Genomic DNA, 27,283 nt, shown 5'->3' with positions numbered 1-27,283 from the left:
AAAGGTCCTGCAGAACAGAGGGAGTGACTCTTTGCCATGTGCTGTGGGTCAGGAGAAGAGACACACAGACATATTAGCAGATTTTCTAGGTGTGCCCTTAAAAAAATATGTTTTTACATTTACTTATTATTGAGAGACAGAGTACAGACAGGGGAGGGGCAGAGAGAGGAGACACAGAATCCAAAGCAGTCTCCAGGCTCTGAGCAAGCTGGCAGCACAGAGCCCGATGTAGGGCTTGAACCCACAAACCTTGAGATCATGACCTGAGCTGAAGTCAAATGCTCAAATGACCAAGCCACTCAGGTGCCCCACAGGTGTGCCCTTTTAAATCAGGCATGGGGCTAAGGCAATTTTCTGTGGTAGTTTTTCAAGGAAAACCACAAAACTCCAAGAAATGTGAAGTCAGAACTGTTACAATCATCTGCAAATTGTGCCCTCTTGCTTGAGGGATCAGTACTTCCACCTGGCACAAATGTAACAGCCTCTCTGCAGCAGATGAAAGCAAGCACGTTAGCTCTACTCACTCTAACTGATACAAAGAATTGGAAGAATATGAGAGGAAAAGCAAATGGGGGAAAGATTTTATAGGGATAGAGGAATATCAGGAATATCATGTCTTGTGGAAGACATGTGGAAAGTGATATAGTGAAGCACAAAAAAAAAAACCCTGCTGTAGCATTAGAGTTACACCCTAGGGGGAATGTGCTGGGGTGGAGGTAGTGCAGAAGGTTCCAGACACTTAAAAGCAGTGTCATCATTTTGTGCAGCACAGAACTCTGAGGAGATCTGGTAGGCGGGGCAGGTGGTAGGTACCTTCAGAAGTTTATGCTTTCTTAACATTTTGCTCATATCTGGGGTTGCCCGGGTGGCTCAGTTGGTTAAGCGTCCAACTTCTGTCACGTCTTGATCTTGCAGCTTGTGAGTTCGCGCCTCAAGTTGGGCTCTGTGCTGACACTCAGAGCCTGGAGCCCTCTTCAGATTCTGTGTCTCCCTCTCTCTCTGCCCCTTCCCTGCTTGTGCTCTCTCTCTCTCAAAGATAAGTAAACACTAAAAAATTAAAAGACCCAGAAAACCAAAAACATTTTGCTTATATCTGGAAATGTGCTGTCTTCTTGAAGAACAGATCCAAAATGTGATGGAAAGCCTACCTGATCCTTCTCAAATCCATTACATTGTAAATAGATGATGTTGAAATTATGGTGTGTGTGTGTGTGTGTGTGTGTGTGTAGAGGGGGGATTTGTCCTGCTCTGAGGACATGGCCTCTTTAAGCCTGGAAGGAATGTTCTCTGGAAGGGAAGATGGCAGGGCCCTCCATTTCAATTGATTCAAGTAACTTCTGATGTGGATCAGACTTGGGTTATTACTATTATTTTAATCTATTTTTATGCTGGTTCATGCATTTGTTTGTGAATTAGTTTGTTTATTTATTAAGAATGTATTGGGTGGCTGTTATGTCCCGAGCACTAGGCATGAATACGTAGGAATTCATCAGACATGTTTCTTGCCCTTTGGAAGTTTATAATAAAGGAAGATTTGTAAATTAACGTTTGTCCAATACTTAGGATGACCAACTGTCCTGGTTTGACTATTTTTAGTATTGAAAGTCCTACATCCCAGAAAGCCCCCCGATCCTGGGCAAAATGGTGTGGTTGGTCACCCTTCCAAGATTCCACAGAGAACAGAATATCTTGCCACTGTGGCAAGTCACTGGGGGCTAAAACTATGGCAATGTAACATTTCTTAAAAAAAATTTTTTTTAAAGCAATGTGACATTTCTTATACTTCAGTGTTATGGAACAAATTCATGACTGCTACATTGTGAGAATACTGAGAAACTTTGCGGGGAACCTGTGTGTGGCTCAGTCGGTTAAGTTTCCAACTTTGCCTCAGGTCACGATCTCATGGCTTGTGAGTCTGATCCCGCAGGCTCAGGTCATGATATCACAGCTTGGGCTCATGAGTTCCAGCCCTGTATCAGGCTCTGTGCTGACAGCTCAGAGCCTGGAGCCTGGTTCAGATTCTGTGTCTCCCTCTCTCTCTGACACTCCCCCACTCACATTGTCTCTGTCTCTCAAAAATAAATAAACATTAAAAAATTTAAAAAAAGAGGGACCGGTGGATGGCTCAGTTGGCTAAGCATCCTACTTCAGCTCAGGTCATGATCTCACAGCTCGTAAGTTCGAGCCCTGCATAGCACTCTATGCTGACAGCTCAGAGCCTGGAGCCTGCTTCCGACTCTGTGTCTCCCTCTCTTTCTGCCCTTTTCCCTCTTGTGATGTCTCTTTCAAAAATAAATAAAATATAAAAAATTTTTAAAAAAGAAACTTTGAATGTTGTACACAGAAAAATTATGATCCTTAAAATTTGAGCCTATTGATTTTGAGACAACAGCTAAGATTCTATTATAGAACTGGTATACAGAATTGACTGAGATCTCTCAAAACTAACTCCTTTTTGTTTAAGCTTATTTATTTATTGTTGAGAGACAGAGTATAAGCATGAGAGAGTCAGAGAGAGAGGGAGACAGAGAATCCCAACCAGGCTCCATGCTGTCAGTGCAGAGCCTCACATGGGGCTCATACTCATGAACCATGAGATCATGATCTGAGCTGAAATCAAGAGACAGACCCTTAACCAACTGAGCCACCCAGGTGCCTCTCAAAAGTAACTCCTGATGTGCGGGTTATCAGAGAACTAGGAAGAGATTGAGTTGAAAGTATTTTACAGACAGCTTTAAGACTTCTGGGCTGATTTAAAAAGAGGTTAGAATAAGGCTCTGGAAAGAAGAGAAGCAAATTAATTTATTAGAATTTGGTAAAGATATTATTTTATCTGTAATTCTCAGGGGCATTTGGAGGAAAGTTGAACTTTAAGACCCTCATTTTTGACTCTGAGTTTCTAACCTCTTCCTGGGCAGTAGTTAATGGCACTAGAGGTCTGAAGTCTAGGACCCAAGCTTGAACATATTACCCAGGTCATGGGTTGACTTGTAGGTACAGGCAGTTGTACCTGTGATGGAAATGGTTAACTGCCATGGTAGGTAGGCAAAGTTGAGAAAGGACATGAGCATGTCCCAGAAGACTAGCTTTTGGGACCTCAAATTGAACAATGCTTAATGACTGCTAATTCTCTTTTTTTTAAGATTTCATTTTTAAGTAATCTCTATACCCAACACGGGGCTCAAACTCACAATCCCAAGATCAAGAATCTCATGCTATACTGATTGAGCCACCCAGGTGCCCCTTTGCAAATTCCAAAGAAAGGAGAATGAGTTAAATGGTGAATTTATCAGAAGGCAGATGAAAATGTGTCTGCTTTTATGATATGTTTGCTACAGAAGGTACTAGGGAGTTTAGATTTTAGGAGGTGGGGACTGATTCTATTTAGAATGGGTATGGACAGGGGCAGAGTGGAAGGGCATGCCATGCTGCAAGCTCATTCTCTCCCACCTCTGCCCTAACTTCTTTTTTTTTTTTAATTTTTTTATTTATTTCTAGGAGAGAGAGAGACAGCGTGAGCAGGGGAGGGTCAGAGAGAGAGGGGGACACAGACTCTGAAATAAGCTCCAGGCTCTGAGCTGGCAGTCAGCACAGAGCCCAATGTGGGGCTCGAACCCACGAACCCCGAGATCATGACCTAAGCGAAAGTTGGACGCTTAACCGACTAAGCCACCCAGGTGCCCCCTTAACTTCTAATTTCTAGGGCTGTGAAGGAAGGCATAACCACTGCTTGTTGACTGGCCACTACTCCCTCACCCCTCTCTTTTCTCCCTACACATTTCTCAGTCTTTCAGTGATTGGTCTGGGGTGACATGTGACCTAGATTTAAATAATGAGACATAAGCAGAAGTTGCTGTGTGGGCCTTCTGGAAAAACTTTCTAATATGCTGGCAGGCTTTTTGCCTCTTTACCCTATTCCTTCATTCTCCCTGGAACAGGATTGGTCTTAAGGTGTAATAGCCACATGAGGAACAGGCATAAGGATGAAGTACATTTGCCATGGATGCTGCAGTGGAAAAATGCAAAGATCCTGCTCCTTGATGGTATCATTGATTAACTGTATCGGTCTCAGAATTGTCTGTCCCCATTACTTCTTGTTACATTAGAAAAATAAACTCTTAATTACTCAAGTTAAAGTTGGATTCATTTTCTGTTAGCTGTAGCCAAAGAGATTCTTTATAGACGGCAAAGAAAAGGAAGAGGATGTGGCTAATGAGGAGATAGAAGTAGGAGGGACAAGTTTAATGGCACTGGTGTAGGCCTTGCCAGAAGGGAAGATGGGAATTTATTATAGCAGGTAAAAGCTTTAATTCTGCTAAACTAGCATTTCCTTGGTCTTCCATCAATATGATGTCCTGGGACCAAATTCAGCAATTAAAGTTTTTGGGCAGTCCAAAGTTATAAATGGATTTTAACTGCAAGGGAGTTGGGCACCCCTAACCCCCCATATTGTTCAAGAATCAATGGTATATACCAACAACCACATGGGATTTATCCCAGGAATGCAAGGTTGGTTTAATACCTAAAAATCAAACAATGTAATACACCATGTTTCTAGAATAAAGGACAAAAACTATATAATCATCTCAATAGATGCAGAAAAAGCATTTGATAAAATCCAAAACCCCTTCATTAACAAATTAGAAACAGAGTGGAACTTAACCTGGCAAAGGGGTCTATAAAAATCCCACAGCTAACATCACAGGTAGTGATGAAAGACTGGATGCTTTATCCCTAAGGTCAGGAACAAGACAAAGGTATCTGCTCTTCCCACTTTTATTCAACATTGTATCGGAGATGTATTGAAGACCAGAGGGCCATTTTCCACATTTTCCAGACTATTAGGGCCCTGGGATTTTGACTATGAATCAGAGAGAAGCTCATGAAGACACTCGGTGTGTCAACATCCTAGTTCTTGGGATTAATATTTTCTAAATTTGGTTTAGAAAAAATACAATAATATGACACTTCTCACACCAGAATGCTAAGGTGCAACTTCATCCCCCTTATCACTGCTGTGAAGGTCAAGATAGATGTGACAACAGGTACATGGGTGGGTAAGGGGCAAAAAAGATGAGTGAGGGCAGGCTGTGGTGGGGGCAGGAATAGCTTCCTAGTGAAGGTATTTAAGCAGAATCTGGAAAAAAAATGGGTAGATATTTGTCAGGTGGGTAGAGGCAAAAGGAAGGGAGCAGCATGAAAAAAGGTATGGAAGTGTGGAACAGTTTAGCATATTTGGGTGAACATTCAGTATTTGACTAGCGTGGCTGGAGTAAAGAATGGAAGGGGCATGGTGAAAAATGAAGCAAAAAGAAATAGATATGGCTGGGTCATGAGAAGACCACTGATCCCATGCTAGCTGCTGTCTGTTCTAGCAACTGTCTGTTTCCCCTGCAGGCTTGACACTCTAACTTCATTCTGATTTTTTTTTTTTAAATGGCTCCTGACCTGCTATTACCCCACTCTCAGCTTGGAATCTTGTTCTTGACTCTTTGCCTAATGTAACCAAGGACTTTCCATATCCCCACCCATTCACAGCCCAACCAGGTCATTGCCTGTGTACTTAGACTCCTGCTGGACACATCCTGGCTTGAATTCTGTCACTTCTGTGGCCAATTAGGGCAGACATGGCCTGTAAAGCTCTGGAATGCATCTCCAGAGACTCTGACATTTTAAGTAGGAAACTGAAAGACCTAGGTGGTATTTTCATTTCTTTTTCTAGTTCATACAGACATGACTTTGTAAGAGAAATGAGGATGTGGAAAGTGAGTCATTAGCTACATAACTGGACTACATAGTAGGATTTGGTTATTGAAATTATGTTTTCCTGGGGATAGAAAGATTCATCTCATAAATACTTGGAAAAAATTAATTTTATTATATATATATTAATATATATTAATTAATATAATTAATTTTATTATATATACATATATATATATTTGTTCCCTATCATATTCCACAAAGTAGTTATGCCAGTTTAGAAAAATGCAATAATACAAAAAGATAAAATAAATAAGGGATTGGGCAAAGGAAAAATAAGGGTAGGGCAATTACAGAGCCAAGATTAGGTAAGCTCAGAGAAATGCAAACCACTCACTTTTGCTAGGAGGGAGCCCCACAGCTTTTCCTGATAAAAGTGTTTGAGAAGCTATCTTGAGGATCCTTATTGAGTAGTGAGTGTATTTGAGAGAACTCCTGCAGTTAATATGACAATGAATTTCATATGGCTATAGAGTGGTTAAGAGTTTGGGTCCTGGAGTCAACCTTTCTGGATTTCATCCTGGATCTACCATTTCCTAGCTGTGTAATCTTGGAAAACTACTTAACCTCTATGGGCCTCAGTTTCTTCATTTGTAAAATAGAGATTATAATTCCTACCTCAAAGGAAGGTTATGGAGATTATATAAATTAATATTTGTGAAGTGTTTAGAACTGTTTCAGGGACACAGTAAGTACCAAGAAGTGTTAAATTTTTTAAGTTAATCATCTACTGAATAAGTATTAGATAATGTTTATTACATTTTATGAAAGTAAAAATAATTTAATAATTCTTAGATATGGATCTATAAAAGTTCCAAAGAATGAAGTACAAACACATTGCTCTCTTTTGGTCTGGATTGATCTAAGACTGAAATTTATGGGAATTGATGGATGGCACATATCTTTCAGGAAGGGCTGGGAAATGGGTTTATCAAGAGTCTTGCTTATGTGATGAAGTGCTATTCCTCTGAAGAAAAGGAAGTAAAATACTCAAATAAAACAAAATAGTCTATGAGGAGGATAGAAAGATAGAACAGTCAATTCTCCAGTAAGGAGATCAGGGGATGGAATAACACATAAGGCTACAGTTGACTAAGCGTAGAGTGTGCGTAAAGTGTAATTAGAAAAGTTACACACATTTATGACGTTGCTAAGGACTGGTGGGCTGGTATTAGTGACTAGAATTTAATTATGGGACTGTGGACTTGGTTCAGAAGAGCTATTCTAAAAGAAGGGACAGAGAAAGAGACAGCATCAGAGCTATGCTGATGCTTGTAAGGCAACCCAGGAACCTGAAAATGAGAACTTGGTGGAGCCAGCCAACTGGCTGAGAGTAAACCAGAAAATGTATTATAGGCTGTCTAGCCAAATAAGGGATGCAAAATAGGGGAATGAATGAACATTTAACAAATATCTCCTTCTGCATCTGAGTGGAATGGAATGGCCAGAGGCAGACTGGCTCTCCTGCCTAGACCAACTAGAAAAGCTGGAATATACAGAAACTGTTTGTCTGAAGGCAGAGAAGATGTGAGACAATGAAAATGAGTGGTAGCTAAGTTTCTGGAGGGGGAAGAATCCAGAGAGAGGAGGAAATCACAACTGCTTTCACCTTGAGGGTATATGTTGATTCTGAGTTGGAGAGACAGTGGGTGGGAGTTGAGAATCTAGGATGTACACTTGCTGAGGCACTTGCAATGGAATACAGAAACCAGCAGATCTTCAGGTGGAGACAAGTCAGTGGTGGGGTGGGTGCTCAAACCAATTTTTCACTCAGCACATTTACTAAATACCGGGGCCATGGAGGAGGAGGCAAAAACACCCAAGGAGAAAGCCTTTAGAAGCAGAACATTTTAACACACTCAGGACAGAGTGATTAGAGTTGGGATTTTCCAAGGGGATGCACATAATACACCAGGTTTCAGGGAGTATCTTGGAAGGCCAGGAGCAAACCATGGGTAGACTGAGCCTTAGCAGGACTGCAGTCCAGCCTGGACTCAGTACAGCTCGTGAGTAGAATAGGATGTTCTGTCATCACTCTATCTGCCTAGTGCAGGTTAGGATGGACCCTCTCTATAGGAATACCAGCTGGAGCCTCTGCAGCTTATTTAGACACACTGAGCAGCTTTCATTAAAATATTACCGGGTGCACCAAAAGACAGAACTACATGTCCAAAAACCAAAAGAAAATAGAGAGCTGAAACAAATGGATGATACAGGTATTGGAGTCAATATACAAGAACTCCAAAATAACTATGATTAGTATATTCAAGAAAATAGGTGAAAAAATGGAGATTATCTGCAGAGAATTAGACACTGTTAAAGAAAAGAGAAACAAATGTAAATCACAGAACTACTAAGCAACCACCATGTGCATTCATTTGCCAGACATATTTAAACATGCAGTATTATTTAATCACCTTAAAAACTACATGAGATATATTTTGTTGTTTCTTTTTAACATGTGACTGGGACAAGAGTTACTAATGTGTGTCTGTCATGCACCTTCTCCCTTTTTTCCGTTCTCCACCACTCTACTTCTACTCATGAGAGGAGAAGACTTGGGAATTCTATTCCTGGATATTTTCAGTAAGAAGAGAGAGGGGTGCCTGGTTACCTCACTTGGTGAAGCATGTGACTCTTGATCTTGGGGTTGTGAGTTCAAGCCTCAAGTTGCGTGTGTAGAGATTGCTTAAAAATAAAATCTTAAAAAAACAAACAAACCAGGAAGACAGAGATAGGACCTGAGGAGGAGGCAGAGTATATCAGAGGGGTAAGCCAATAAGCCAATCTATGGAATGTATATATATACATAGCTGAGAGAGGGAGGAAGAAGGTAGAGAAACAGAAACAGGAATGGTGATTTAGACAGAGTTTTAGTTTTTTTTTTAAGTGTGTGTGTGTGTGTGTCTGTGTGTGTGTGAAAGGCTTTTGGAATAGCTTCTTATCAGATATAATTGAGGAGTGGAGGATGAAAATTTGAGAAATGTCATTGTGGGTTATGAACTATTTCCTCTTTGGTATTCTTTGAAAGCACAAATAAATTCTAAAATTACTTTCTGGCTTCTGGATAGTGCTTCTCTGTATACTGTTTATATAGAGGCTAAATCAAATGGGGCCACTAGATTTGTTAGGGTTTCAAATAAATGAATGTACTGATGCTTAGAGAGGTTAAGTATATCACTTGAATTCACTCAGTTGGGAAATCATGAAGCTGTTAGGAACCTATGGCTATCTGATTCCAAAGTCCATGCTTCTCATGGAACAATACAAACTAAATATTACCACAATAGATTAGAAAACTGCTTTGCCTCGACTCCCCAGAAAGAGAGGTAACAAAGGGAGAATTTCTACTTTGAACCTAAAATTTGACTCAGGCTGAGAAATTAGTTGGTAAAATGGGAAAGTTGTAGAAATGACAGGAAAAGGCAACCATGTTATCCTGGAGATTGGGCAGTCAGACTTATATCACAGACTTTAACTCAAATCATTAAGATCATGCATTTGAAAAGCTAACAGAAATATGCTTTTCCCTAAAATAGGAAACAGAGCACACAAAGGTCTTTTGAGAAATAGAGAGATTCAGAAAGGCCTCATTGCAGAAGCACCATTTGAGCTGAGTCTTTCAGGATGGGGTAGGGTTTGAGCATATGGTAAGAGGAGAAGGGACAATATGAATAAAAGTTCAAAGGTGGGGCAATTTAACGTTAGTATAGTAATTTGGTTAGACTCTCTGGTGCACAAAGGGAATGCTCAGAGATGGACTGGAGTCTGAATACTTGGCTAAGGAATATGGACTTTAAAGTATAATCAATGGTAGGCCACAAACTACCTTTAAGCTGGAGAGTGGCAGGGTCAATGGTATGTTGCAAAAAGATTAATCTGGTGGCAGTGTGAACTGAACAAGAAGTGAACTGGCAAGGGGAACACTAAATGGATTGAGACAGGAGATTATTATACTATTAAGGGAAAGAGGTAAACAGTCTCCAAACTAGGATAGTGATCATAAAAATGGAGAGAAGAAAATACATGCAGAGATGCTATGGGGATAAAACAGAGAAGTCGTTTGCACCATTGAAAAACAAGTGATAGGAGAGTACTTCAAGAAGATTAACCTGGTGTAAAAAACAGGGCAAATTAGAAGAGGGAGAGATTGGAGGTAGGGAAGCTAGTTAGGAGTTTACTGAAGAAGTCCTGGTGAGAACAAGTAGTGGGAACACCAAGGAAAGGATATTTGCAACCTACCTGATGAGAAGAACATTGATTTGACTTAGTGATGAAGTGGGTGTAAAGGGTGAGAAAGCTGGAAGGGACTGAGGTTTCAAGCCTGGGTGAGCAGACAGTGGCGGGACTGCTATTAACAGAAAGACAGAAGTTAAATGAGAAGCTAGCTTGAGGGGAAATGTTGCAGTAAGAAACAGAAGGCAAGACTTGAGTGGGGAGCTGAGGACATCAGATTTTAAAAGAACATATGAAAAAGGTGTAAGAAAGACTAGAAAACCAAGGAGTCGGAGAAGTGCTGAGAGCTCAAAAATACAGGGTCAAAGAGGCTCAAGCTCTAAGAAAGTTCTTGTCACATAGTAGGTCCTGGAAAAAGATGTGTTGATGAAGGAACCAGAAGAGTCCTGTGGAGAATTCTCCCTTCTATAACACACTGCCTTTCAGGATTTTTGCTGTTTGGAGATGTCATGTGAAAAGCAAGAAGGAAGAGTTATCCAAACACTGTTTTGCTTCTGTCTTTTCCAGAAAAGGAGAGTGTTCTTTAATCTGATGGGGTGGAACAAACACAGAGTAGAAAGAACAGTGACATAAGATGGGTGAGGGGCTAGTACAAGTAACTGGTCACTTTAAGTGTATTCAAGTCCAGCGAAGTTAAGAAGCATGGGGTACTGGGAGAGGAGAGAGTCAGCTTCCGTGTTGTGTGCTGTGTTTATCTGGCTACATCCAGAGTAGGAAATTTAGCAAGGAAGTTAAAAGCATGGGCTTTCTAGTCAATGAACTAGTTTCAAATTCTGACTTGGCCACTTTGGTAGCTATGTGAGTTTCGGTAAGTCACTTGATCACTTTAGACTTCAGTCTTTTACATGGGTAAAAATAGGGACAACAATCCCTACCTCAGAGAATTATTGTGAGGATTAAGTGAGTTAAAGTATGCAAAGCACTAGGTTAAGTGACTCGCACTTAGTAAGTGCCCTAAGATGTGGGTATCTATTAATGATGGGTCAACAGATACCTGTGCATTTCCATGATAGAGGAGTGATAAAAAGAGGTCTCTTTGGCCCCTAGAATGGTACCTGGTATGTAGTGCTCAAGAAATATTTGTTGAATAAATAAATAAATATTAGATGCCCAAATACTGAATTCAGAGGCAGGAAGAGTCTGATTTACATAGGTAAGCCAGGATGGGATAAAATACTCTTTCCCATCCTTATTTTTAATGGCTACATAATATTTCATTGTTTGGCTGAATTGTTGTTCCCATAACCTTTCCCTTGTTTTGATTTAACCTTTCGTCTTTTTAGGACATCTAGGTTGTTTCCAATTCTTTACCATTGTAAATAACACTGAGATAAGCATGCTGGTATATATATCTTTGTTCCCTTTTCTGATTGTTCTCCTGTGCTACATATACACCCAGTAATAGAATTAGAGTTTTGAAGTAGCTCTCATTTTCCAGAAAATTTACACTCCTAGCAGTGTATTAAAATGTAAATGTCTGGGGGCGCCTGGGTGGCTCAGTTGGTTAAGCGGCTGACTTCAGCTCAGGTCATGATCTCACAGTCTGTGAGTTCGATCCGCTCACCGGGCCCTGTGCTGACAGCTCAGAGCCTGAAGCCTGTTTCAGATTTTGCGTCTCCCTCTCTCTGCCCCTTCTTCGCTCGCACCCTGTCTCTTTCTCTCTCAAAAATAAATAATGTTAAAAAAATGCAAATATCTGTTTGAAAGATCACACACTGTAAGAATGTAGGGAAGCCACTTGAGGGAAATTCTTCCTGAGTGATGTAGCATCACTGAGATCCTGAGGAATGGGGTGGAGTAAAATAGTCAACTGAGCTGTTGGGCTCTGATAGTGAGGACATATCTGTTGTCTCTGCTCTGCAAATACAGGGGATGGGTGTTCTTCAGATAGGAAACAGGAACTCTGTGGGCGGATCTAAAAGGGAGTGTGGGCTTTGAAACAGGAAAAAAGAAGCCTGCTTCTGATAGTGAAAGAGACACATTGCTGTGCTAGCCTGATCACCCAAATGCTACTAGGTCAAAGTGTTGCTCTATTTCCACTCATAGCTAGGCTCGTCCTCGATTATATTTGCAGTTGTTTTATTTTGCTTTCTAAGTGTTTCATGTGTGTGTTCTTTTATTTTTTTCCATTTCAGTGATCGGGTATCCACTTATTTATTCAAGTCAGAAACCAAGCAGTTATGTGATACCTTCCTCTTCCTCACTCCCTACATCCAAACCTTCCCCAAGTTCTGACTCTCTTCCTAAAATATTTCCTTCATTGGTTTACTTTTCCCATCTTGACTTCCAACATTCTAGTCTAAGCCTAGACTACAGCAATGCCCTCTCACCTCATTTTCTTGTGCCCATTCTTCCTTCTACCAGTTCATTTCCAATGCTTGGTAAGTAATCTTTTCAAAGCTCAAGTCATTTCTCATGATTTCTTACTGTACTGGACTTACTGTATAAGTCCAAGGTCCTTATAATTTGGCCTACAAAGCTTTGCATGATTTGGCCCCGCTCACTTCTCCCAACCCCACCTTTTTGCTCTCTCTCCCTTGCTTTCTTTGTTTCAGTCACAGTGGCCTTTCCATTCTTGATTCTTCCCTCAGCTCTTTTCAGCCTTGGGGTCTTTGCACATGCCTTTCCCAGGCATGTTCTTCTTGCTGCCCTTCACCTCTCTGATTCCCACCCCATCAACCAGCAGGTCTCAGTTTAAATGTCACTTTCACAGAGAGCCTTTCTTGCAGCAGCCTCTTCTTTTCCTTCATAAACTGCTCACAATTAACTATATATATACATACAGTAAAACCTTGGTTTGCGAGCATAACTCATTCTGGAAACAAGCTTTTAATCTAAAGCACTTGTATATCAAAGTGAACTTCAAGAACCATTGTCGCAGTTGTGATCATGTGACAGTCAGCATCACATACTGCTCCTATTGCAAAACATCACTTGTTTATCAAGTTAAAATTTATTAGAAATGTTTGCTCATCTTACAGAATACTCATAGAACAAGTTACTCAAAATCCAAGATTTTACTGTAATTACGTTTTTATATTTATGTAACTTATCATATAAAATTCTAACTTCTAAATTGTTTTTTATGTATTTATTTATTTATTTTGAGAGAGAAAGAGCACAAACAGGGAAGGGGGAGAGGGAGAGAGAGAATCCCAAGCAGGCTCTGTGTGTCAGAGCAGGTCCTCATGTGGGGCTTGATTGCACAAAGCATGGGATCATGACATGAGCAGAAATCAAGAATTGGATGCTTATTTGACTGAGCCACCCAGCTGCCCCTAACTTCTAAATTATATATATATATAAATTATGTATATATATATATAAATTATGTATATATATATACATATATATATAATTCTATATCTTTTATTAGAGAGTAAGTTTCTTGAGGACATGGATAATGCCTATCATGTTACAATTGAATATCTAGAGTTTAGCAAAATCTCTGGCACAGTCTAGGTGTTCTTCATTTAAATAAACCAAATTGTCCAGACTGGTGTTAGGAAGAGAATAGTGTTAAAATATAGGTACTTATATGGAAAATGCCCTGTTTCCATTTAAATGTACAAAATTAGGGATTTTTGGGTTTAGTGTCCCATAATTGAGTTCAGAAAGTATTCTCTATAGCATGAAACAAAAAAGGCAAGTTATATTTAATCCACATTTCAGAGTATTTCCAGTTTTTTCCTGTCCTCTTGAGAATTGGGACAGGTTTGGGATCAGGGCAGGATTACGTTAGCTACTTTTCTATGGTTCATGCTTTAACTCTTCTTCCTCACCTGGGGACATGGATACTCACCAGCAGGCTGTGACACAAAGCATGGAAACGCTGCTGATTTGTCTCCAGCTCATCCCAGTCCAGCTGCCAACAGCTTGTGGGTCTGAGGATGAAGGGCAGTCCATAGGTCAATGACTCACAGATCCCACTGGAATTTAGAGCCCTGGCAAGAAACAATGGCAGTAAAAGTCTCCTCAGTGATATCTAGAGCCTTGACCCCAGATCAGCTAAAATTCAGCTTCTATCTAAGACTCTTTTGTGAAATCCTTTGGGCTAATGCCTGCAAATTATTCACCTTAGCATGGCCAGCACCTAGCAAGGTATCTGGCACACAGTAGATTCTCAAAGCCTGTTAATCAATGGGTGAAGCAGCCATCATGAGGACTGTAGGCTTTGATGGATATTACTTCTCCTGAGCTCATTCCATTCCAAGTGACTTCTCTGGGGGTACTCCCAGCTAACCATCTGCATCCCAGTTCTGGCTTTCTTGTGGCAAGGTGCTGACAGAGGATGCATTCAAGAAGAGAATAAATTTAAGAAAGTTCCCCAGCAGTATCCATGGTCACAAACCCATGGATAAGCTTACTCAGATACTTGTGCACAGGCATTGTGATAGGAACCAGGAAGCAGAAAAGTGGTCTTTGCCAACACTGCTAATTCTGCCTGAGAATTGGTTCCCCTAGAAGCAGGAATTCTAGTATTAAAAGAAGTGGCAAGGCAGGGGTTGATCCTATCTACCCTTTGTTCCTTGGAGGTCAGATCTCTGTCCTGATGCCTTAACACAGTAAAGTATTCAACAACTGGGTAACTGGGTAAACACTGCTGATCTTGTTTTTCACCACATTCAGAGACTTTCTGGATTTCCAATCCTCATCCAGGCTTTAGAATGTCCTACTGAGGCACATCTTCCACCATCTGCCCATTTGTCTCCACATGCTGAGCAGTCTTGCTCTTTCAACTCTCATACCTGTACTTGCTGCTTTGGAACTCACTCCCACCTGCGGGACACCTGGAGATGCCCTCTATCTCTGGACTGCCTAGTTGGAACCAGTGAGAATAAGCATTTGCATGGATTGGGGAAGTTCCCTTGTCCCATACTTGATCACCCGGAGCTTGTAACGAGAGGCTGATGACTGGGAAGCCATCTGGTAAAGTGTGCAGAAGTCTCCTTTGGGGTCATCCATTTTCAAGGAGCCATCAGCTGTGCCAGGGAGCAGGGATGGGCTGAGAAGTCGCTCTTGGAGATCACATTTCAGGCATACTACAATAAAAATGGCATTGGGGGATGGACTGTCAGAAGCCACCTCAGGCTATGTGATTAAGAGACAACATCTGCTACCCATTCCACATCCACCAGGCAAGCAAGGCTTGGGAGGAGGCAGGGGAGTGGAAAGGGGAAAGTATGACTGGCTTGGAAAGGCAGAGCAAGTCTGGACCTACAATGTTGCTTAATACAATAGTTAACTTATTTTCTGGGTCTGATATGATTTTTGCTTGTTTTACTTCTGGGTTGGCTGAGCAGTTGCCTCATAGCAAGAGATCTGGCTTGTGATCCAGTCTGAGAGGAGCATGTGCCCTCTGCAGATGAGGCAGCTAACACAACAGTATGCAGAGGCCCTCTGCAATCACAGATGGAAATCTTGTCTCTGCTGCTTCCCTGTGGCTAAGCTTTGGCAAGACTACAGGTCAGATGAAGGAAGAGCAGGAAAGCAGAAGTCAGAGTCAGCTGACAGCTACTGTTTCTCTGTGGGCTCTTCTAGGGACATTCAGGGGAGGGGGAGGAATAAGTCCCTGAAATAGTTTATTTTTTAATTCCCCAAAGAAATCCGAGCATAGAACCTTTTGGAGCATCACCGTGGCAACAGACAACCACTCTGAGGGGGCTTCATCTAGGTATAAATTATTCATCAAGGCATTATACTCTTCTGTAGTAAGGTTCTGCTCTGGCAGGTACATTCACATTCCACAGTGTACAATGTTCTGTTGCACTAGGCTTGAATCCTTGATATTAGTTTTTCAATGAAATGTATATCAGGTTTGAATACCGTTAATAAACACGAGGTAAAAATGAAAGTAGAAATAATGTAGAAAAAGAAATAGGATGGCAGAAAAGATGTCAGATTTGGCTGGCCATCCTGGCCCAGCAGTCAGATGTCAACATTAATTCTGGGTAAGACAGTCTTGGCCTGGTGTGTCTCAGAGCCCAGGAAGTCAGCTGGAGGGATGTGGCCTAGGACTCCCATTTCCTCTGTGCCTGACTTCTCCATTGTTGGGTCTCTGGGCTTTAGGACTGGAGAGCTGTGTTCATGTGGCTGAGATTCTCAACTCTGGTTGTAATAAGAATCACTTCTTTATTAAGGAACTTTTTTTTTTTTAAAGATAATGAAGCATAATTATATTAAGGAACTTTTAAAAGATACTGATGTCTGGCCCTACCTCACAGGAGTGAAATTGGGATCTTTGGAGATGGAACCCAGGTACTGGTATTTTTTAAAAAGTCCCTCATGTGATTCTTACTGAGAACTACTGGAACTGCAGTCTCAATAGTGTTCTAAAGCTGGGGAAGCTGTCTTAGCAGGACTAGAGTAGAATCAGGTGTGCTTCTCATCACCCAAAACCAAATGCAGAGGTGGCAGACTCCGAAACCCATGAAACGAGAAAAGACACTTATGTGAAGCTGACTGTGCACTCTGTTGGAAGGCTTCTGAGAGAAGCATCTGGAGATGGGGGTGAGAGGCCTTGGCCAGCTACAGAAGCAGGTGGAGTGGGTGAAAAACTTTGTAAGGAGTCAGAGTGAACATCTGAGGAACAGTCCTCAAAAGACTCTAGAGTAGGAGAGCTCAGAGTTTTGTATTGTTTTGTTTTATATTTATGGTATAATACATTTCCAAAAATCCAGTGTGGTAATGTGTCAGTTTCTTAAATAATGGATAACCCCATTTTGGTCTTTACTGTGGTTGTTTAAACTCTCAGGTGGGTCACACCCACCCTGGAGGGGGCCTGCTTTCCCCAGACTGAATTTCATTCAAATAGTGTCTGGGCGTCTGGATTCCAGGTAGGCCTCCCCAGCAGAAGAGCAGAAGAGTCTGGATCTAAGTTCTGCCATGTACCCTGAAGACCTGCACATTTTCAAAAAATGACTGCAGATGGAGATAAACATTCTGGCTCTGACCCAGGTGCTGAAATCAATGGAAAGAGGGAGGGGAAAATAGAGAAACTCTCAACAATACCAGGGGCAAGTGCTGTGTAACAGTTGAAGAAAGGCTGGTTGCAGGAGTTCCTGGCCTTGGAGGGCCCCAGCGTGCCTAATGAGAGAAATGCCAGCATGAGGCAGCATCTTTGTTCAGAACTGCCCAGCATGAGGCGCGTCGTGTAGTAGGTAAGGGTCCAGGTTCTGCAGGCAGACAGACCTGGGTTTGATGAATGTTCTCTGGGCTGACAGCCTTCCCCAGCTTTGGAACACTGTTGAGACTACAGTTCCAGTAGTTCTCAGTATGAATCACATGAGGGACTTTTTAAAAAAATACCAGTATCTGGGTTCCATCTCCAAAGCTCCCAATTTCACTAGTGTGAGGTAGGGCCCAGACATCAGTATCTTTTAAAAGATGAACACAGCTCTCTAGTTAAAGCCCACAGACCTAACAATGGAGAAGTCAGGCACAGAGGAAGTTTGAGTAGTCAAATGTACAAAATATAGATTTCTAATCTTAGGATTAAGAGTGGGCTGTGGAGTTGCCTAGCTACAAATTCTGGCTCTGCTATTAATTTTTTTGTGCAGTCCTGGGAAAATGTTTAATTTCTCTAAGTATCAGGTTTCTCTTCTGTACAACAGGGAGATAATATTGTATATAATTGATTCTAAAACACATTTCTCCCCCCATATTATATGTGTCTTACAGTTGACATTGGCCAGGTGCACATTCTTAATATTTACTACCCTAACTTCTCAGTAAGGATAAAATAATATATATATATTTTTTAAACATTTATTTATTTTTGAGAGAGAGAGAGAGAGAGAGAGTGTGAGTGGGGGAGCATCAGAGAGAGAGGGAGACAAAGAATCTGAAGCAGGCTCCAGGCTCTGAGCTGTCAGCACAGAGCCCAACTCAGGGCTCGAACCCATGAATTGTGGGATCATGATATGAGCTGAAGTTGGCTGCTTAGCCAACTGAGCCACCCAGGCACCTCTAAAATAAGATTTCTAAGTGAGAAGAAAACATTTATGTCATGTTTAATTGGCAGTGTTTTTCTCTTAGCGGTACATAAAGTAATGATGTATCTCATAATTGATAGCATCTTAATTTCACTGACATGGTAACAGTACCTACTTTGTGGTGGTAGGTGAAGATGAAATGGGATAATGCAGGAGAGGAGGTAATATAGTGTTTGGGGAAAAATATATATGACATGGATTCCAGAAGATGGGACAGGGAGGAATTGGCACTACCAGCTTTGGAACAAAGGAATAGAAAGGAGGTTCAGGGAAGAAGATTTATACACCAAGGAAAGACAGACTGAAATCAAGGTTAAGTCATCAAAGGCATTCCAGGCTCTGGGTTGAAATGGGGGTGAGGAAGGGGTGGTAAGGTAAAGATCTGATGGCTATCCTCAGAAAGAAAGGATCACTGTGTGTCTTCCCCTTTGTGAGTGGGAATCTCTACCCATTTTTTCTCATAGAATTCCTGCCTCTATTAGTTGGGCTACTAGTTGTCCTCTATGGCACCTGCCTCTGTAGTTGCTTTAGTTTACCTCATTTAGGTGTCTTCCTATCCAGCACACCTCTGTTTAATCTTGGTTCTTTATTGGGATGCCTGGGTGACTCAGTTAGTTAAGCATTGGACTCTTGATTTGTGCTCAGGTCATGATGTCATGGATCGTGGGATCAGGCCTGAATCAGGCTTCACGCTGACAGGGTAAGGTCTGTTTGGGATTCTCCATCTCCCTCTCTCTTTGTCCCTCCCCAACTTGCCCATGTCCACTCTCTCAAAATAAATAAGTAAACTTAAAAAAAAAGAAAAACTTGGTTCTTTACCTTCTCTGTTGATACTGTTGAGGTACCAGCATGCCTCAAATTATTATGTTAGTAATATCTACCACAATTCAAAATAAAAAACCTGAGAAAAATATGATTCATTGTGCTTTTATATAGTTTAGGTGCTGTCCTATTATTGAGGTGTCTAAGTTTTTGCTCCTAAACTAACTGGCTTTTGCTGTCTAGGCTTAATTAGTTTCAGTTTTCTAGCTGTGGTCACTTTTTAGAAGCTCATTTCTTACTCTTTGTGCTTACACTGAACAGCCTCTTTCAATCCCTAAACCTCAACTATTCCATATTCTGATGACTCACAAATCTAGTCTTAATCCAAGACTAAGATAATCATAGCCCATATTTCTTTTGGGGATGTGTACTTGAATCATCTCTGGCTCTGGAAATGTTGCTGAAACACCGTGAAGGAAGAATAAGATGGATATGTTCTTGGTCTGTTCCACTGTTATGTAGCCAGGTTTTGAAGAAAATCTCCATGCTGACAACATCATTGTCTATGGTCTGAAGGTCAATGTCAGTTCCCAGGATAGAACTCTCTGCAGAAGAAAGGGGATCAGAAGGTAAAGTGTTTAATTGTTTAATTATAAAGCTTGAAAAATGCAAAAATTTAAATGTATCCATCTTTTAACCCGCCGATTCTACATCTGGATATCTAGCTTAGAGCCATTCTTAGATAGTACACACAGACACATGCGCAAAGATGTTTAAGTACAGCATTGTTGTAATAGCAAATAATCAAAACCTCAAACAGGAAGCAATTCAAATACCCATCAATGGGGGAGTAACTTATGGCACACTCAACCTTTGGAGTATTATGCAGCCGTTAACAAGCAAAATAAAGTTAAATGTACTGACATAGAAAGCTAAGAGACAGTAGTGAATAAAGAAAGTTGTAGAACATATTTGTAGTATGAATCCATTTACATAAAAATAAAATCATTGGCCTAAGTACATACATATGAATGTAAATGCCTTTTACAAAGGTCTGGAAGGCTACCATCAAACCACTGTTAGTGGTGGACAGGAGTGGAAACAGGGCAGAGTTCCTTTTTATCATTCACACTTCTATACTGTTTGAATTTTATTGTATTCAGAAAACATCCTGGAATACAAAACAGCCAAAAAAAATTCATACAGCAATGCAAGTTAAATACTCAGTTAACAAAAGGGACCTCAGGGGGCACCTGGGTGGCTCAGCCAGTTAAGTATCCAACTTCAGCTCAGGTCACGATCTCACAGTCTGTGAGTTCTGACAGGCTCTGAGCCTGGATCCTGCTTTGGATTCTGTGTCCCAACCCCCACCTCTGTCCCTCCTCCACTGTGTTCTGTCTCTCTCTCTCAAAATAAACATTAAAATAAACATTAAATAAATAAACATTAAAAAATTTAAAAAAAACAAGGGGGACTTCAGTTTCTTCAGCTCTCATTTCACAGTAAAAATGTATTCATTGATTGCTTCTGCTATAAAAAACAAATTTTTAAAAAAAGTGAAAGAAAGCACTGGGTGTTATATGGAAACCAACTTGACAATAAACTATTTAAAAAAAGTAAAATAAAAAGAAAATGATGCACTCCCAGGCTTCCCCCCTGACACACATTGTACAAGCCTGTCATTGGCATGCTGTAACTCACAAGTATGACTTGCAGCCAGGAAGACAGGAATGGTCTGGTAGGTATGATTTGATTTCAAATCTGAGTGAATGGATCTGGGGATGTGGGGTGACAAGGCTTTGCCGGTCTACTTCCTGATTCAGGCAACACTAGCTCAGGAACTGGGGTCTGGGTCTTCAGGTAAAGGTTGTCAGTAAAAGCCAAATATAAGGTGATAGAGGAAGCACAGAGAGGAAATGAGGCAAGAGCTGGAAAGAAACTGAAGAGGAACCTGATTTTTTTCACCCCACCATGAGGGACTCTCTGAAACTTTTACAAAGAGCCTAAGAAAATTGATGAATTAACTTCTGTGTATGACTCATAGACCCCAGGGAGAAGGCTGGTTTATTTCTAGAACAACATTCCTGAGGACAAGGCAGCAGAGGTGGCAGACTCCACAGGGAACAAAGGGCTTCAGTCCAGCGTGTTGGTACCACATGGGGAGGTGTGGTGAGACTCAGATGACTTCATGTCATACTTAACGACTTATGCTGTGGCTGAAAAGGGGCTCCAAATGCATTTCTCTTTGACCAGCATGATTAAAACTCTGCCATCTTCTGAGGATTCACTGGCTAAGTATTTCATTCATTCCATCAAGCAGTAATTTTTATTATGTACTACATAGAAGATGAAATATTGTGCTGGATACAAAGATTATATGATACTCTTTTTCCTTAAGGAGTTTATAAAACTACCTTACTCTTGACCATTCCTCTTCACACTGTCATCTGTCACATAATGCTTTAGGTACTACAGTGATAAATATGAAGTTACTGCTCAAGAAATGTTCCTCGTGAGTAAAGAGAAAATATCTTTTTAATACTGTGAATTTTATTTTGTCACAGGCAAAACAAGAAGTAATTTGATTTTTTTAGCCTGAGGCCTGGACTTCAATTTGAGTAACAAGTATGGAAAGAACTGAACCCAGAGCTTCAGTGAGGCAAAATCATTATTAAAGCATAAGGCAGATACAGAACTAAAGAAATGGAATTGAGCAAAGGATCTTAGAGATTGGAGAGGAAAATATGGTTTCAAGTTCAAACAACAGAATTTTGCAGAAAAGAAACAAGTGTTTCTTTTCTTTTCCCCAGGGAAAAGACAGAAGACTAGAAATTCCTACCATGGCAGTATAAGGAAACCACAGCAAAGTTATCTCCCACCAAACATCTGGAAATAGAAAAATAGAGGAGTTTTCTCAATTGTTAAACTATAGTATCAATGCAGAGTGGTGAGGTCAATGAAAAAGTTACCTTAGGAAAAGAGAATGGCTTACTGACCACAGCAAGATTTGGCTATAGCCTATGGATGGGACTGGCTTATCCTAAGAATGAATGTTTCCATTAGAAGGGGAGAGGGTTGGCCAGAAATGGAGCACAGAGAAGGAGAGCAACAGGGGCATGCACAGGCAGCACCCATCCAAGTGTGGCTCAGAGGAGAAGGCATGCTGGCTTAGCGACCTGTCCCAGTGGCAGGATATGTTTGTCAAGTCTCTACTATTCTTGGTGTTATGGTGGTTATGGTTCTCTGTCTAAGATATTCTGGCTTATACTTTGGTCTTGAGCTTGGTAAGGTGAGTCTATCTCTGAGAGGATATGGACAAAATCAACTTTCTGATCTTGTAAAGCTAAAGAATGAAGCCTGAAACATGGTACCTTTATGAAGGAAAGTTCCAGCCTTCCCTGCAGACACCCTATCAGTGTTCCTGAAGTTTTTTTCCTCAACTTCTTTTCTTGGGAGAGCCACAGAGGAGAACTTCTTTCTTTGAAAAAATCCTTATGTAATCTCCATAGAGGCTCTGTGCTTCAGATTTGAGTTCACAGTTTTGCAGGCTCAGAAGGGAGCCAGCAGCTTCTCAGGGCCAGTTACACTGTCCAAGCTAAAGACTAATGTGGAAACCATAACACACTAGAGGGAGAACTTCTTTTCCATTTTCTCTGTTACTGGTTCAGGCATTCCTTTCCTTATGTCTGGGTCACAGTAAGTAGCTTCTTAGTTGTCCTAACAACTCCATTCCTTCCCCTCCAGTACTTCTTAGGTACGACTACCAGTTAATTTTTCTAAAACATGGTTTCATCAGTTCCCTCCTTTGCTAAAGAGCACATACTGCCTTTCTTGGTCATTTCCTTGATTCCGCTCACTTACCCTGCACCCCTTGGTTCTACTCATTATTCCTTACATACCTCACCCTTCCCTTATTCTGTGATGGCTCCTGTGGTTCCTCCCCATCTCTACCTGTTGAGATCCTATATGCCCATTCCCCAACTCCTACCTCAGTAGTTAGCTTACAGCTGAAGCTTAGCAAATGCCTGCTGAGTTAAACAATTGCTCCTCTTCCTCAGCTCTCATTACTTTTTCCTGTAACTCTTCTGCTTCAACTAAATTAGTCTCCTTGCCACATGACTTCCTTCCTTCCTTAGTGCTTTTATTACTCTGTCAATCCATGGCTTGCTCCTCCCCCAGAACTCAACTCTGAACTGACTCTGTCCTGGAAGTTATCCTTAATTATATTCTTCCTTATTTGGGTTTAATCAGCACCTCTTGGGTATCTGTGGGCTCCATTTGGGCAATACTAATTACGCTTACTAATTTGTTTCTTCTGAGGGGTTTCCTTCTCTTTCTATGAGTTTATGAAAAGTGGTGGGATGTAATGTTAATTAACAGTAGGGGTTGAATTGTGACTTAAAAGTTGTTAGCTCTGGGGGTACCTGGGTGGCTCAGTCTGTTAAGCAGTGACTTTAGCTCAGGTCATGGTCTCGTGGCTTGAAAGTCCAAGCCCTGCGTTGGGCTCTGTGCTGGCAGCTCATAGCCTGGAGCCTGCTTTGGATTCTGTGTCACTCTGTCTCTCTGACCCTCCCCTGCTCACGGTCTCAATTAAATAAATAAATAAACATTGAAAATAAATACACATTGAAAAAAATTTTTAAATAAACATTGAAAAAAATTTTAAAAAGTTGTTAGCTATGTGACTCTGGACAAAGTACAACCTATTTCATAGTTATAGTGAGGCAGAAGAAGTGAGATGATTATGTGTGAATGGCACGCACAGGTCCAAGAAATGGCATTTTCTTCCTTCTCCCTCATCAACAAAATGATCTGCTCTTATAGGATAAGAATGTGCTTTCCTTTTTTTAAAACTTTTCCCCCATCACTTCGTTTGGTGACTGGTTTCTCCCTACCACTAACATAGGTAAGAACACCAGCACACAGAACTGTGTTACTCACAAATACAATGAAACATGCTGAACCTGGGGGATGGGGAAGAGATCGCTCACTTCTCAGATGTTGAAGAGCAGCTCCCACTTTGACTGGTGAGCCAGGCACTGGGCACTAAATGAGACGGGTCCCACAGACGGTATGAAATAGGAAGGTTATGGGAGTGAGTGAGGCTCTGGGTGTTTGGGCGGTTAAGAGAAGGGAGGGAGGACTGGTTCACTGCAGCTGGCTGCAGGCCGCATTCAGAGTCAGTGTTTGGACTTGCCCTGCCCTCCTGTGGCCACAAGTAGTAACAACCTTTGCTGAGCTTTTTGAAAGCTTTTCTGGAAGGACCACAATAATAGGAAAAACTAAGAAGGCCAAATGATTGAAAATAAGGTAATGCCTAAAGCAATTCTTCTCAGAATTCAAAATATATTTTTTTTAACATTTATTTATTTTGGAAGGAATGAGAGAGACAGAGCCTGAGTGGGGGAAGGGCAGAGAGAAGGAGACAAAGAATCCAAGCAGGCTCCAGGCTCTGAGCTGTCAGCACAGAGCCTGAGGCAGGGCTTGAACTCACGAGCTATAAGGTCATGATCTGAGCTGAAGTCGGACGCTTAACCGACTGGGCCACCCAGGCATCCCCAAAATATATTTCACTTATGGGCCTTAATAGCTCTATTTTCATTTTATTGAAAAAAAAAAACAAAACCAACCCACATGCAAAAGAGATTGGTGGCTTCTGATCAAGATACCAAAGTCTAAAGCACAGTTTGACTTGGAAAACACTAGACTTAGGCTGTATTTAAAGAGTCTTCTTTTTCTGCACAAACATATTTACATATTCTATAAACAAAAAATCCTTTAATTTAAATTGCAATGCAAATCTGAAAAGGTGACTAGGAGAGTGTTTCCATAGGCACTGTGGTGAGGGAGAACAGGGAAGTAGGTTATTTAAGAGGTTTGAATGGGGGCACCTGGATGGCTTAGCGAGCCAGTTGAGTGTCTGACATTTGATATTGGCTCAGGTCATGATCTCACACTGGAGCCTGCTTGAGATTCTTTTTTTCTCTCTCTCTCCCCCTCTCCTCCTGCTCTCAGTCTCTCTTTCTCAAATTAAAAAAAAAAGTAAAATAATTTTAAAAAAGAGGTTTGAATGAAGAGGAAGTGGGGTTGGGAAGGCATTAATTCTATTGGTATGGCTCCAAGAACTAGCCCAAAGAGCTTTGCCTCTGTAAGCCCAATGGAACCAAGGTAAGGATTTACTCTGAGGTGAAAAGAAAAGTAAGAGGAACCAAGAAAGAATATAAAACTTACTGGAGAGCTTGGTAGAAGAAGAAAAAGTTTTAAAAAGACACAGAGACCCATAGGAGCGCCTGGGTGGCTCAGTTGGCTAAGTGTCTGACTTTGGCCTAGGTCATGATCTTGCTGCTTGCAAGTTCGAGCCTCATGTCAGAGCCAGGAGTCTGCTTCAGATTCTGTGTCTCCCCCTCTTTTTGCCTCTCCCTCACTCATGCTCTGTCTCTCTCTCTCTCTCAAAAAAAATTTTTTTTAAAACTTTATATATAAAAAAGACACAGAGACCCCAAAAATCATAAAACATATCTAGACAGACTGTGTGGCAGTTTTGTGATCCTGCATATATGTATAGATTTTTGTACTGTTGAAGGTGTATCTTCAGGGTATTGTATTTCTAGAAGTGGGGGTGGTGAGTAAATGCACATGCCTCAAAACTAAATAGTCCAATTATAAAGTGGGAAGAAGACATGAATAGACATTATTCCAAAGAAACCATATACATGGCCAACAGACACATGAAAAAATGTTTAATATCACTCATCATCAGGGAAATGCAAATCAAAACTACAATAAGACATCACCTCACCCCTGTCAGAACGGCTAAAATCAACAACACAGGAAACAATAGGTGTTGTTGAGGATGTGGGGAAAGAGGAACCTTCATGCACCATTGGTAGAAATGCAAACTGGTGCAGCCACTCTGGAAAGTAGAATGGAGGTTCCTCAAAAAGTTAAAAATAGAACTAAACCCTATGATCCAGCAATTGTACTATACAAAGAATTCAAAATACTAATTCAAAGGGATACATGTACCCCAATGTTTATAGCAGCATTATCTACAATAGCCAGATTATGGATACAGTCCAAATATCCATTAACTGATGAATGGATAATGAAGATGTGCTATATATATAAAATGGAATATTACTCAGACATCAAAGAGAATGAAATCTTGCCATTTGCAATGATGTGAATGGAGCTAGAGAGTATTATGCTAAGTGGAATAACTCAGTCAGAGAAAGACAAATACCATATGATTTCACTCATATGTGTAATTTAAGAAATAAAACAAGCATAGGGTAAAAAAAGAGAGAGGTAAACCAAGAAACAGACTCTCAACTATAGAGAACAAACTGATGGTTACTGGAGTGGAGATGGATGGGGGGATGGGTTAAATAGGTGATGAGGCTTAAGAGTGCACTTGTGATGAGCAGCAGATGATGTATGAAGTGTTGAATCATTAAATTGTACACCTGAAACTAATATTACACTGTATGTTAACTAACTGGAAATAAAAACTTAAAAAAAGACTAAAATTTAAAATAAACAATAAACAAATCAACAAAAAATGCAAACAAACAAAAGGTAAATGCACATATCATTTTGTTAGATATTGCTAAATACCTCTCCAAAAGGGCTGTGCCACTGTGCATTCTACCAGCAATGTATGGGTGGGTAGCCTCCCCAACACAATGTGTTCTCATACTTGTTTTAAATAGATGGGAAGTAGTATGTCAGTGTGATCTTAACTTCCATTTCTCTAACTATGAGTGATGTTGAAAATATTTTCATATGTTTAAGGGCCATTTTAAAATATCTTTTGAATTATCTTCCCCTGTCTTTTGTCCATTTTTCTCTAGGGTTTTTGTCTTGTTTTCCTCTAAGTTTTTAAGTGTTCTTTTTATATCAGAGATATTAATTCTTCCTCTCTATGTCCCCACACCCCCGGATTCAAACTGCAAATACTTTGTCCTAGCTTTTAAGTTGTCTTTTGACTTTACTTATTTGTCATGTCATATTTTTATTTTGCTATATTTTTTAATGTAGTAATTTTTATTAGTTAAACAAAATACTATACCTGGATTTTGAGTCTTAGGTAGAGAAACTTTCCTATTCTAAGATTATAAAAGAATTTACTAATGCTTTCTTTTACTACTCTTTAAATCCGTTCTTTACATTTAGGTCCCTGGTCCACTTGGAATACTTTCTAGGTGGTTAACCAGTTGCTCCGCATCACTTCTGGTATAAGTACATCTTTGCACTCGTAATTTGAGAGGCGACCTTTATCCTATACCAAATTTACATCTGTACTTGGGTCTATTTCTGTCCCCAATCAATCTTTGTATTATGCTAACTAATGCTCCAGTGCTAGGTATATGATGGGGCCCATATCAGGTGGGGAAGTGGCCGGATTGTCCAAGGTTGCATGGAAATAAGAAAGACCATTTGCCAAGTAAAGCAGGGATATGTGCATCTGTAAGTGCTAGGGGATGAGAAGGAGAAAGGAGGTGGAGAGATCAGTTGGGATTTAATCA

The 27,283-nt window shown here is 40.7% G+C and overlaps 1 protein-coding gene across 1 annotated transcript in view; it reads right to left on the bottom strand.

Annotated features, from left to right (window-relative positions):
* LOC120237014 (meiosis 1 associated protein) overlaps window positions 1–27,283 on the bottom strand; it is a 74,279-nt gene that overhangs the window by 4,106 nt on the left and 42,890 nt on the right. Inside the window, exons 5-7 of the mRNA XM_039240141.1 lie at window positions 19,187–19,360; window positions 14,879–15,041; window positions 13,802–13,943 (exon numbers count right to left, since the gene is read on the bottom strand). Of these exons, the coding sequence (XP_039096072.1) occupies window positions 13,802–13,943; window positions 14,879–15,041; window positions 19,187–19,360 (479 nt within the window). The remainder of the gene's footprint in view (window positions 1–13,801; window positions 13,944–14,878; window positions 15,042–19,186; window positions 19,361–27,283) is intronic.

The sequence above is a fragment of the Hyaena hyaena genome, unplaced genomic scaffold (genome assembly GCF_003009895.1).
Source record: "Hyaena hyaena isolate Hyena2069 unplaced genomic scaffold, ASM300989v1 scaffold_168, whole genome shotgun sequence".
NCBI classification, from domain to species: domain Eukaryota; kingdom Metazoa; phylum Chordata; class Mammalia; order Carnivora; family Hyaenidae; genus Hyaena; species Hyaena hyaena.
Note: the sequence above shows the minus strand (reverse complement) of the source record. Positions and strands in the feature narration are given on the sequence as shown.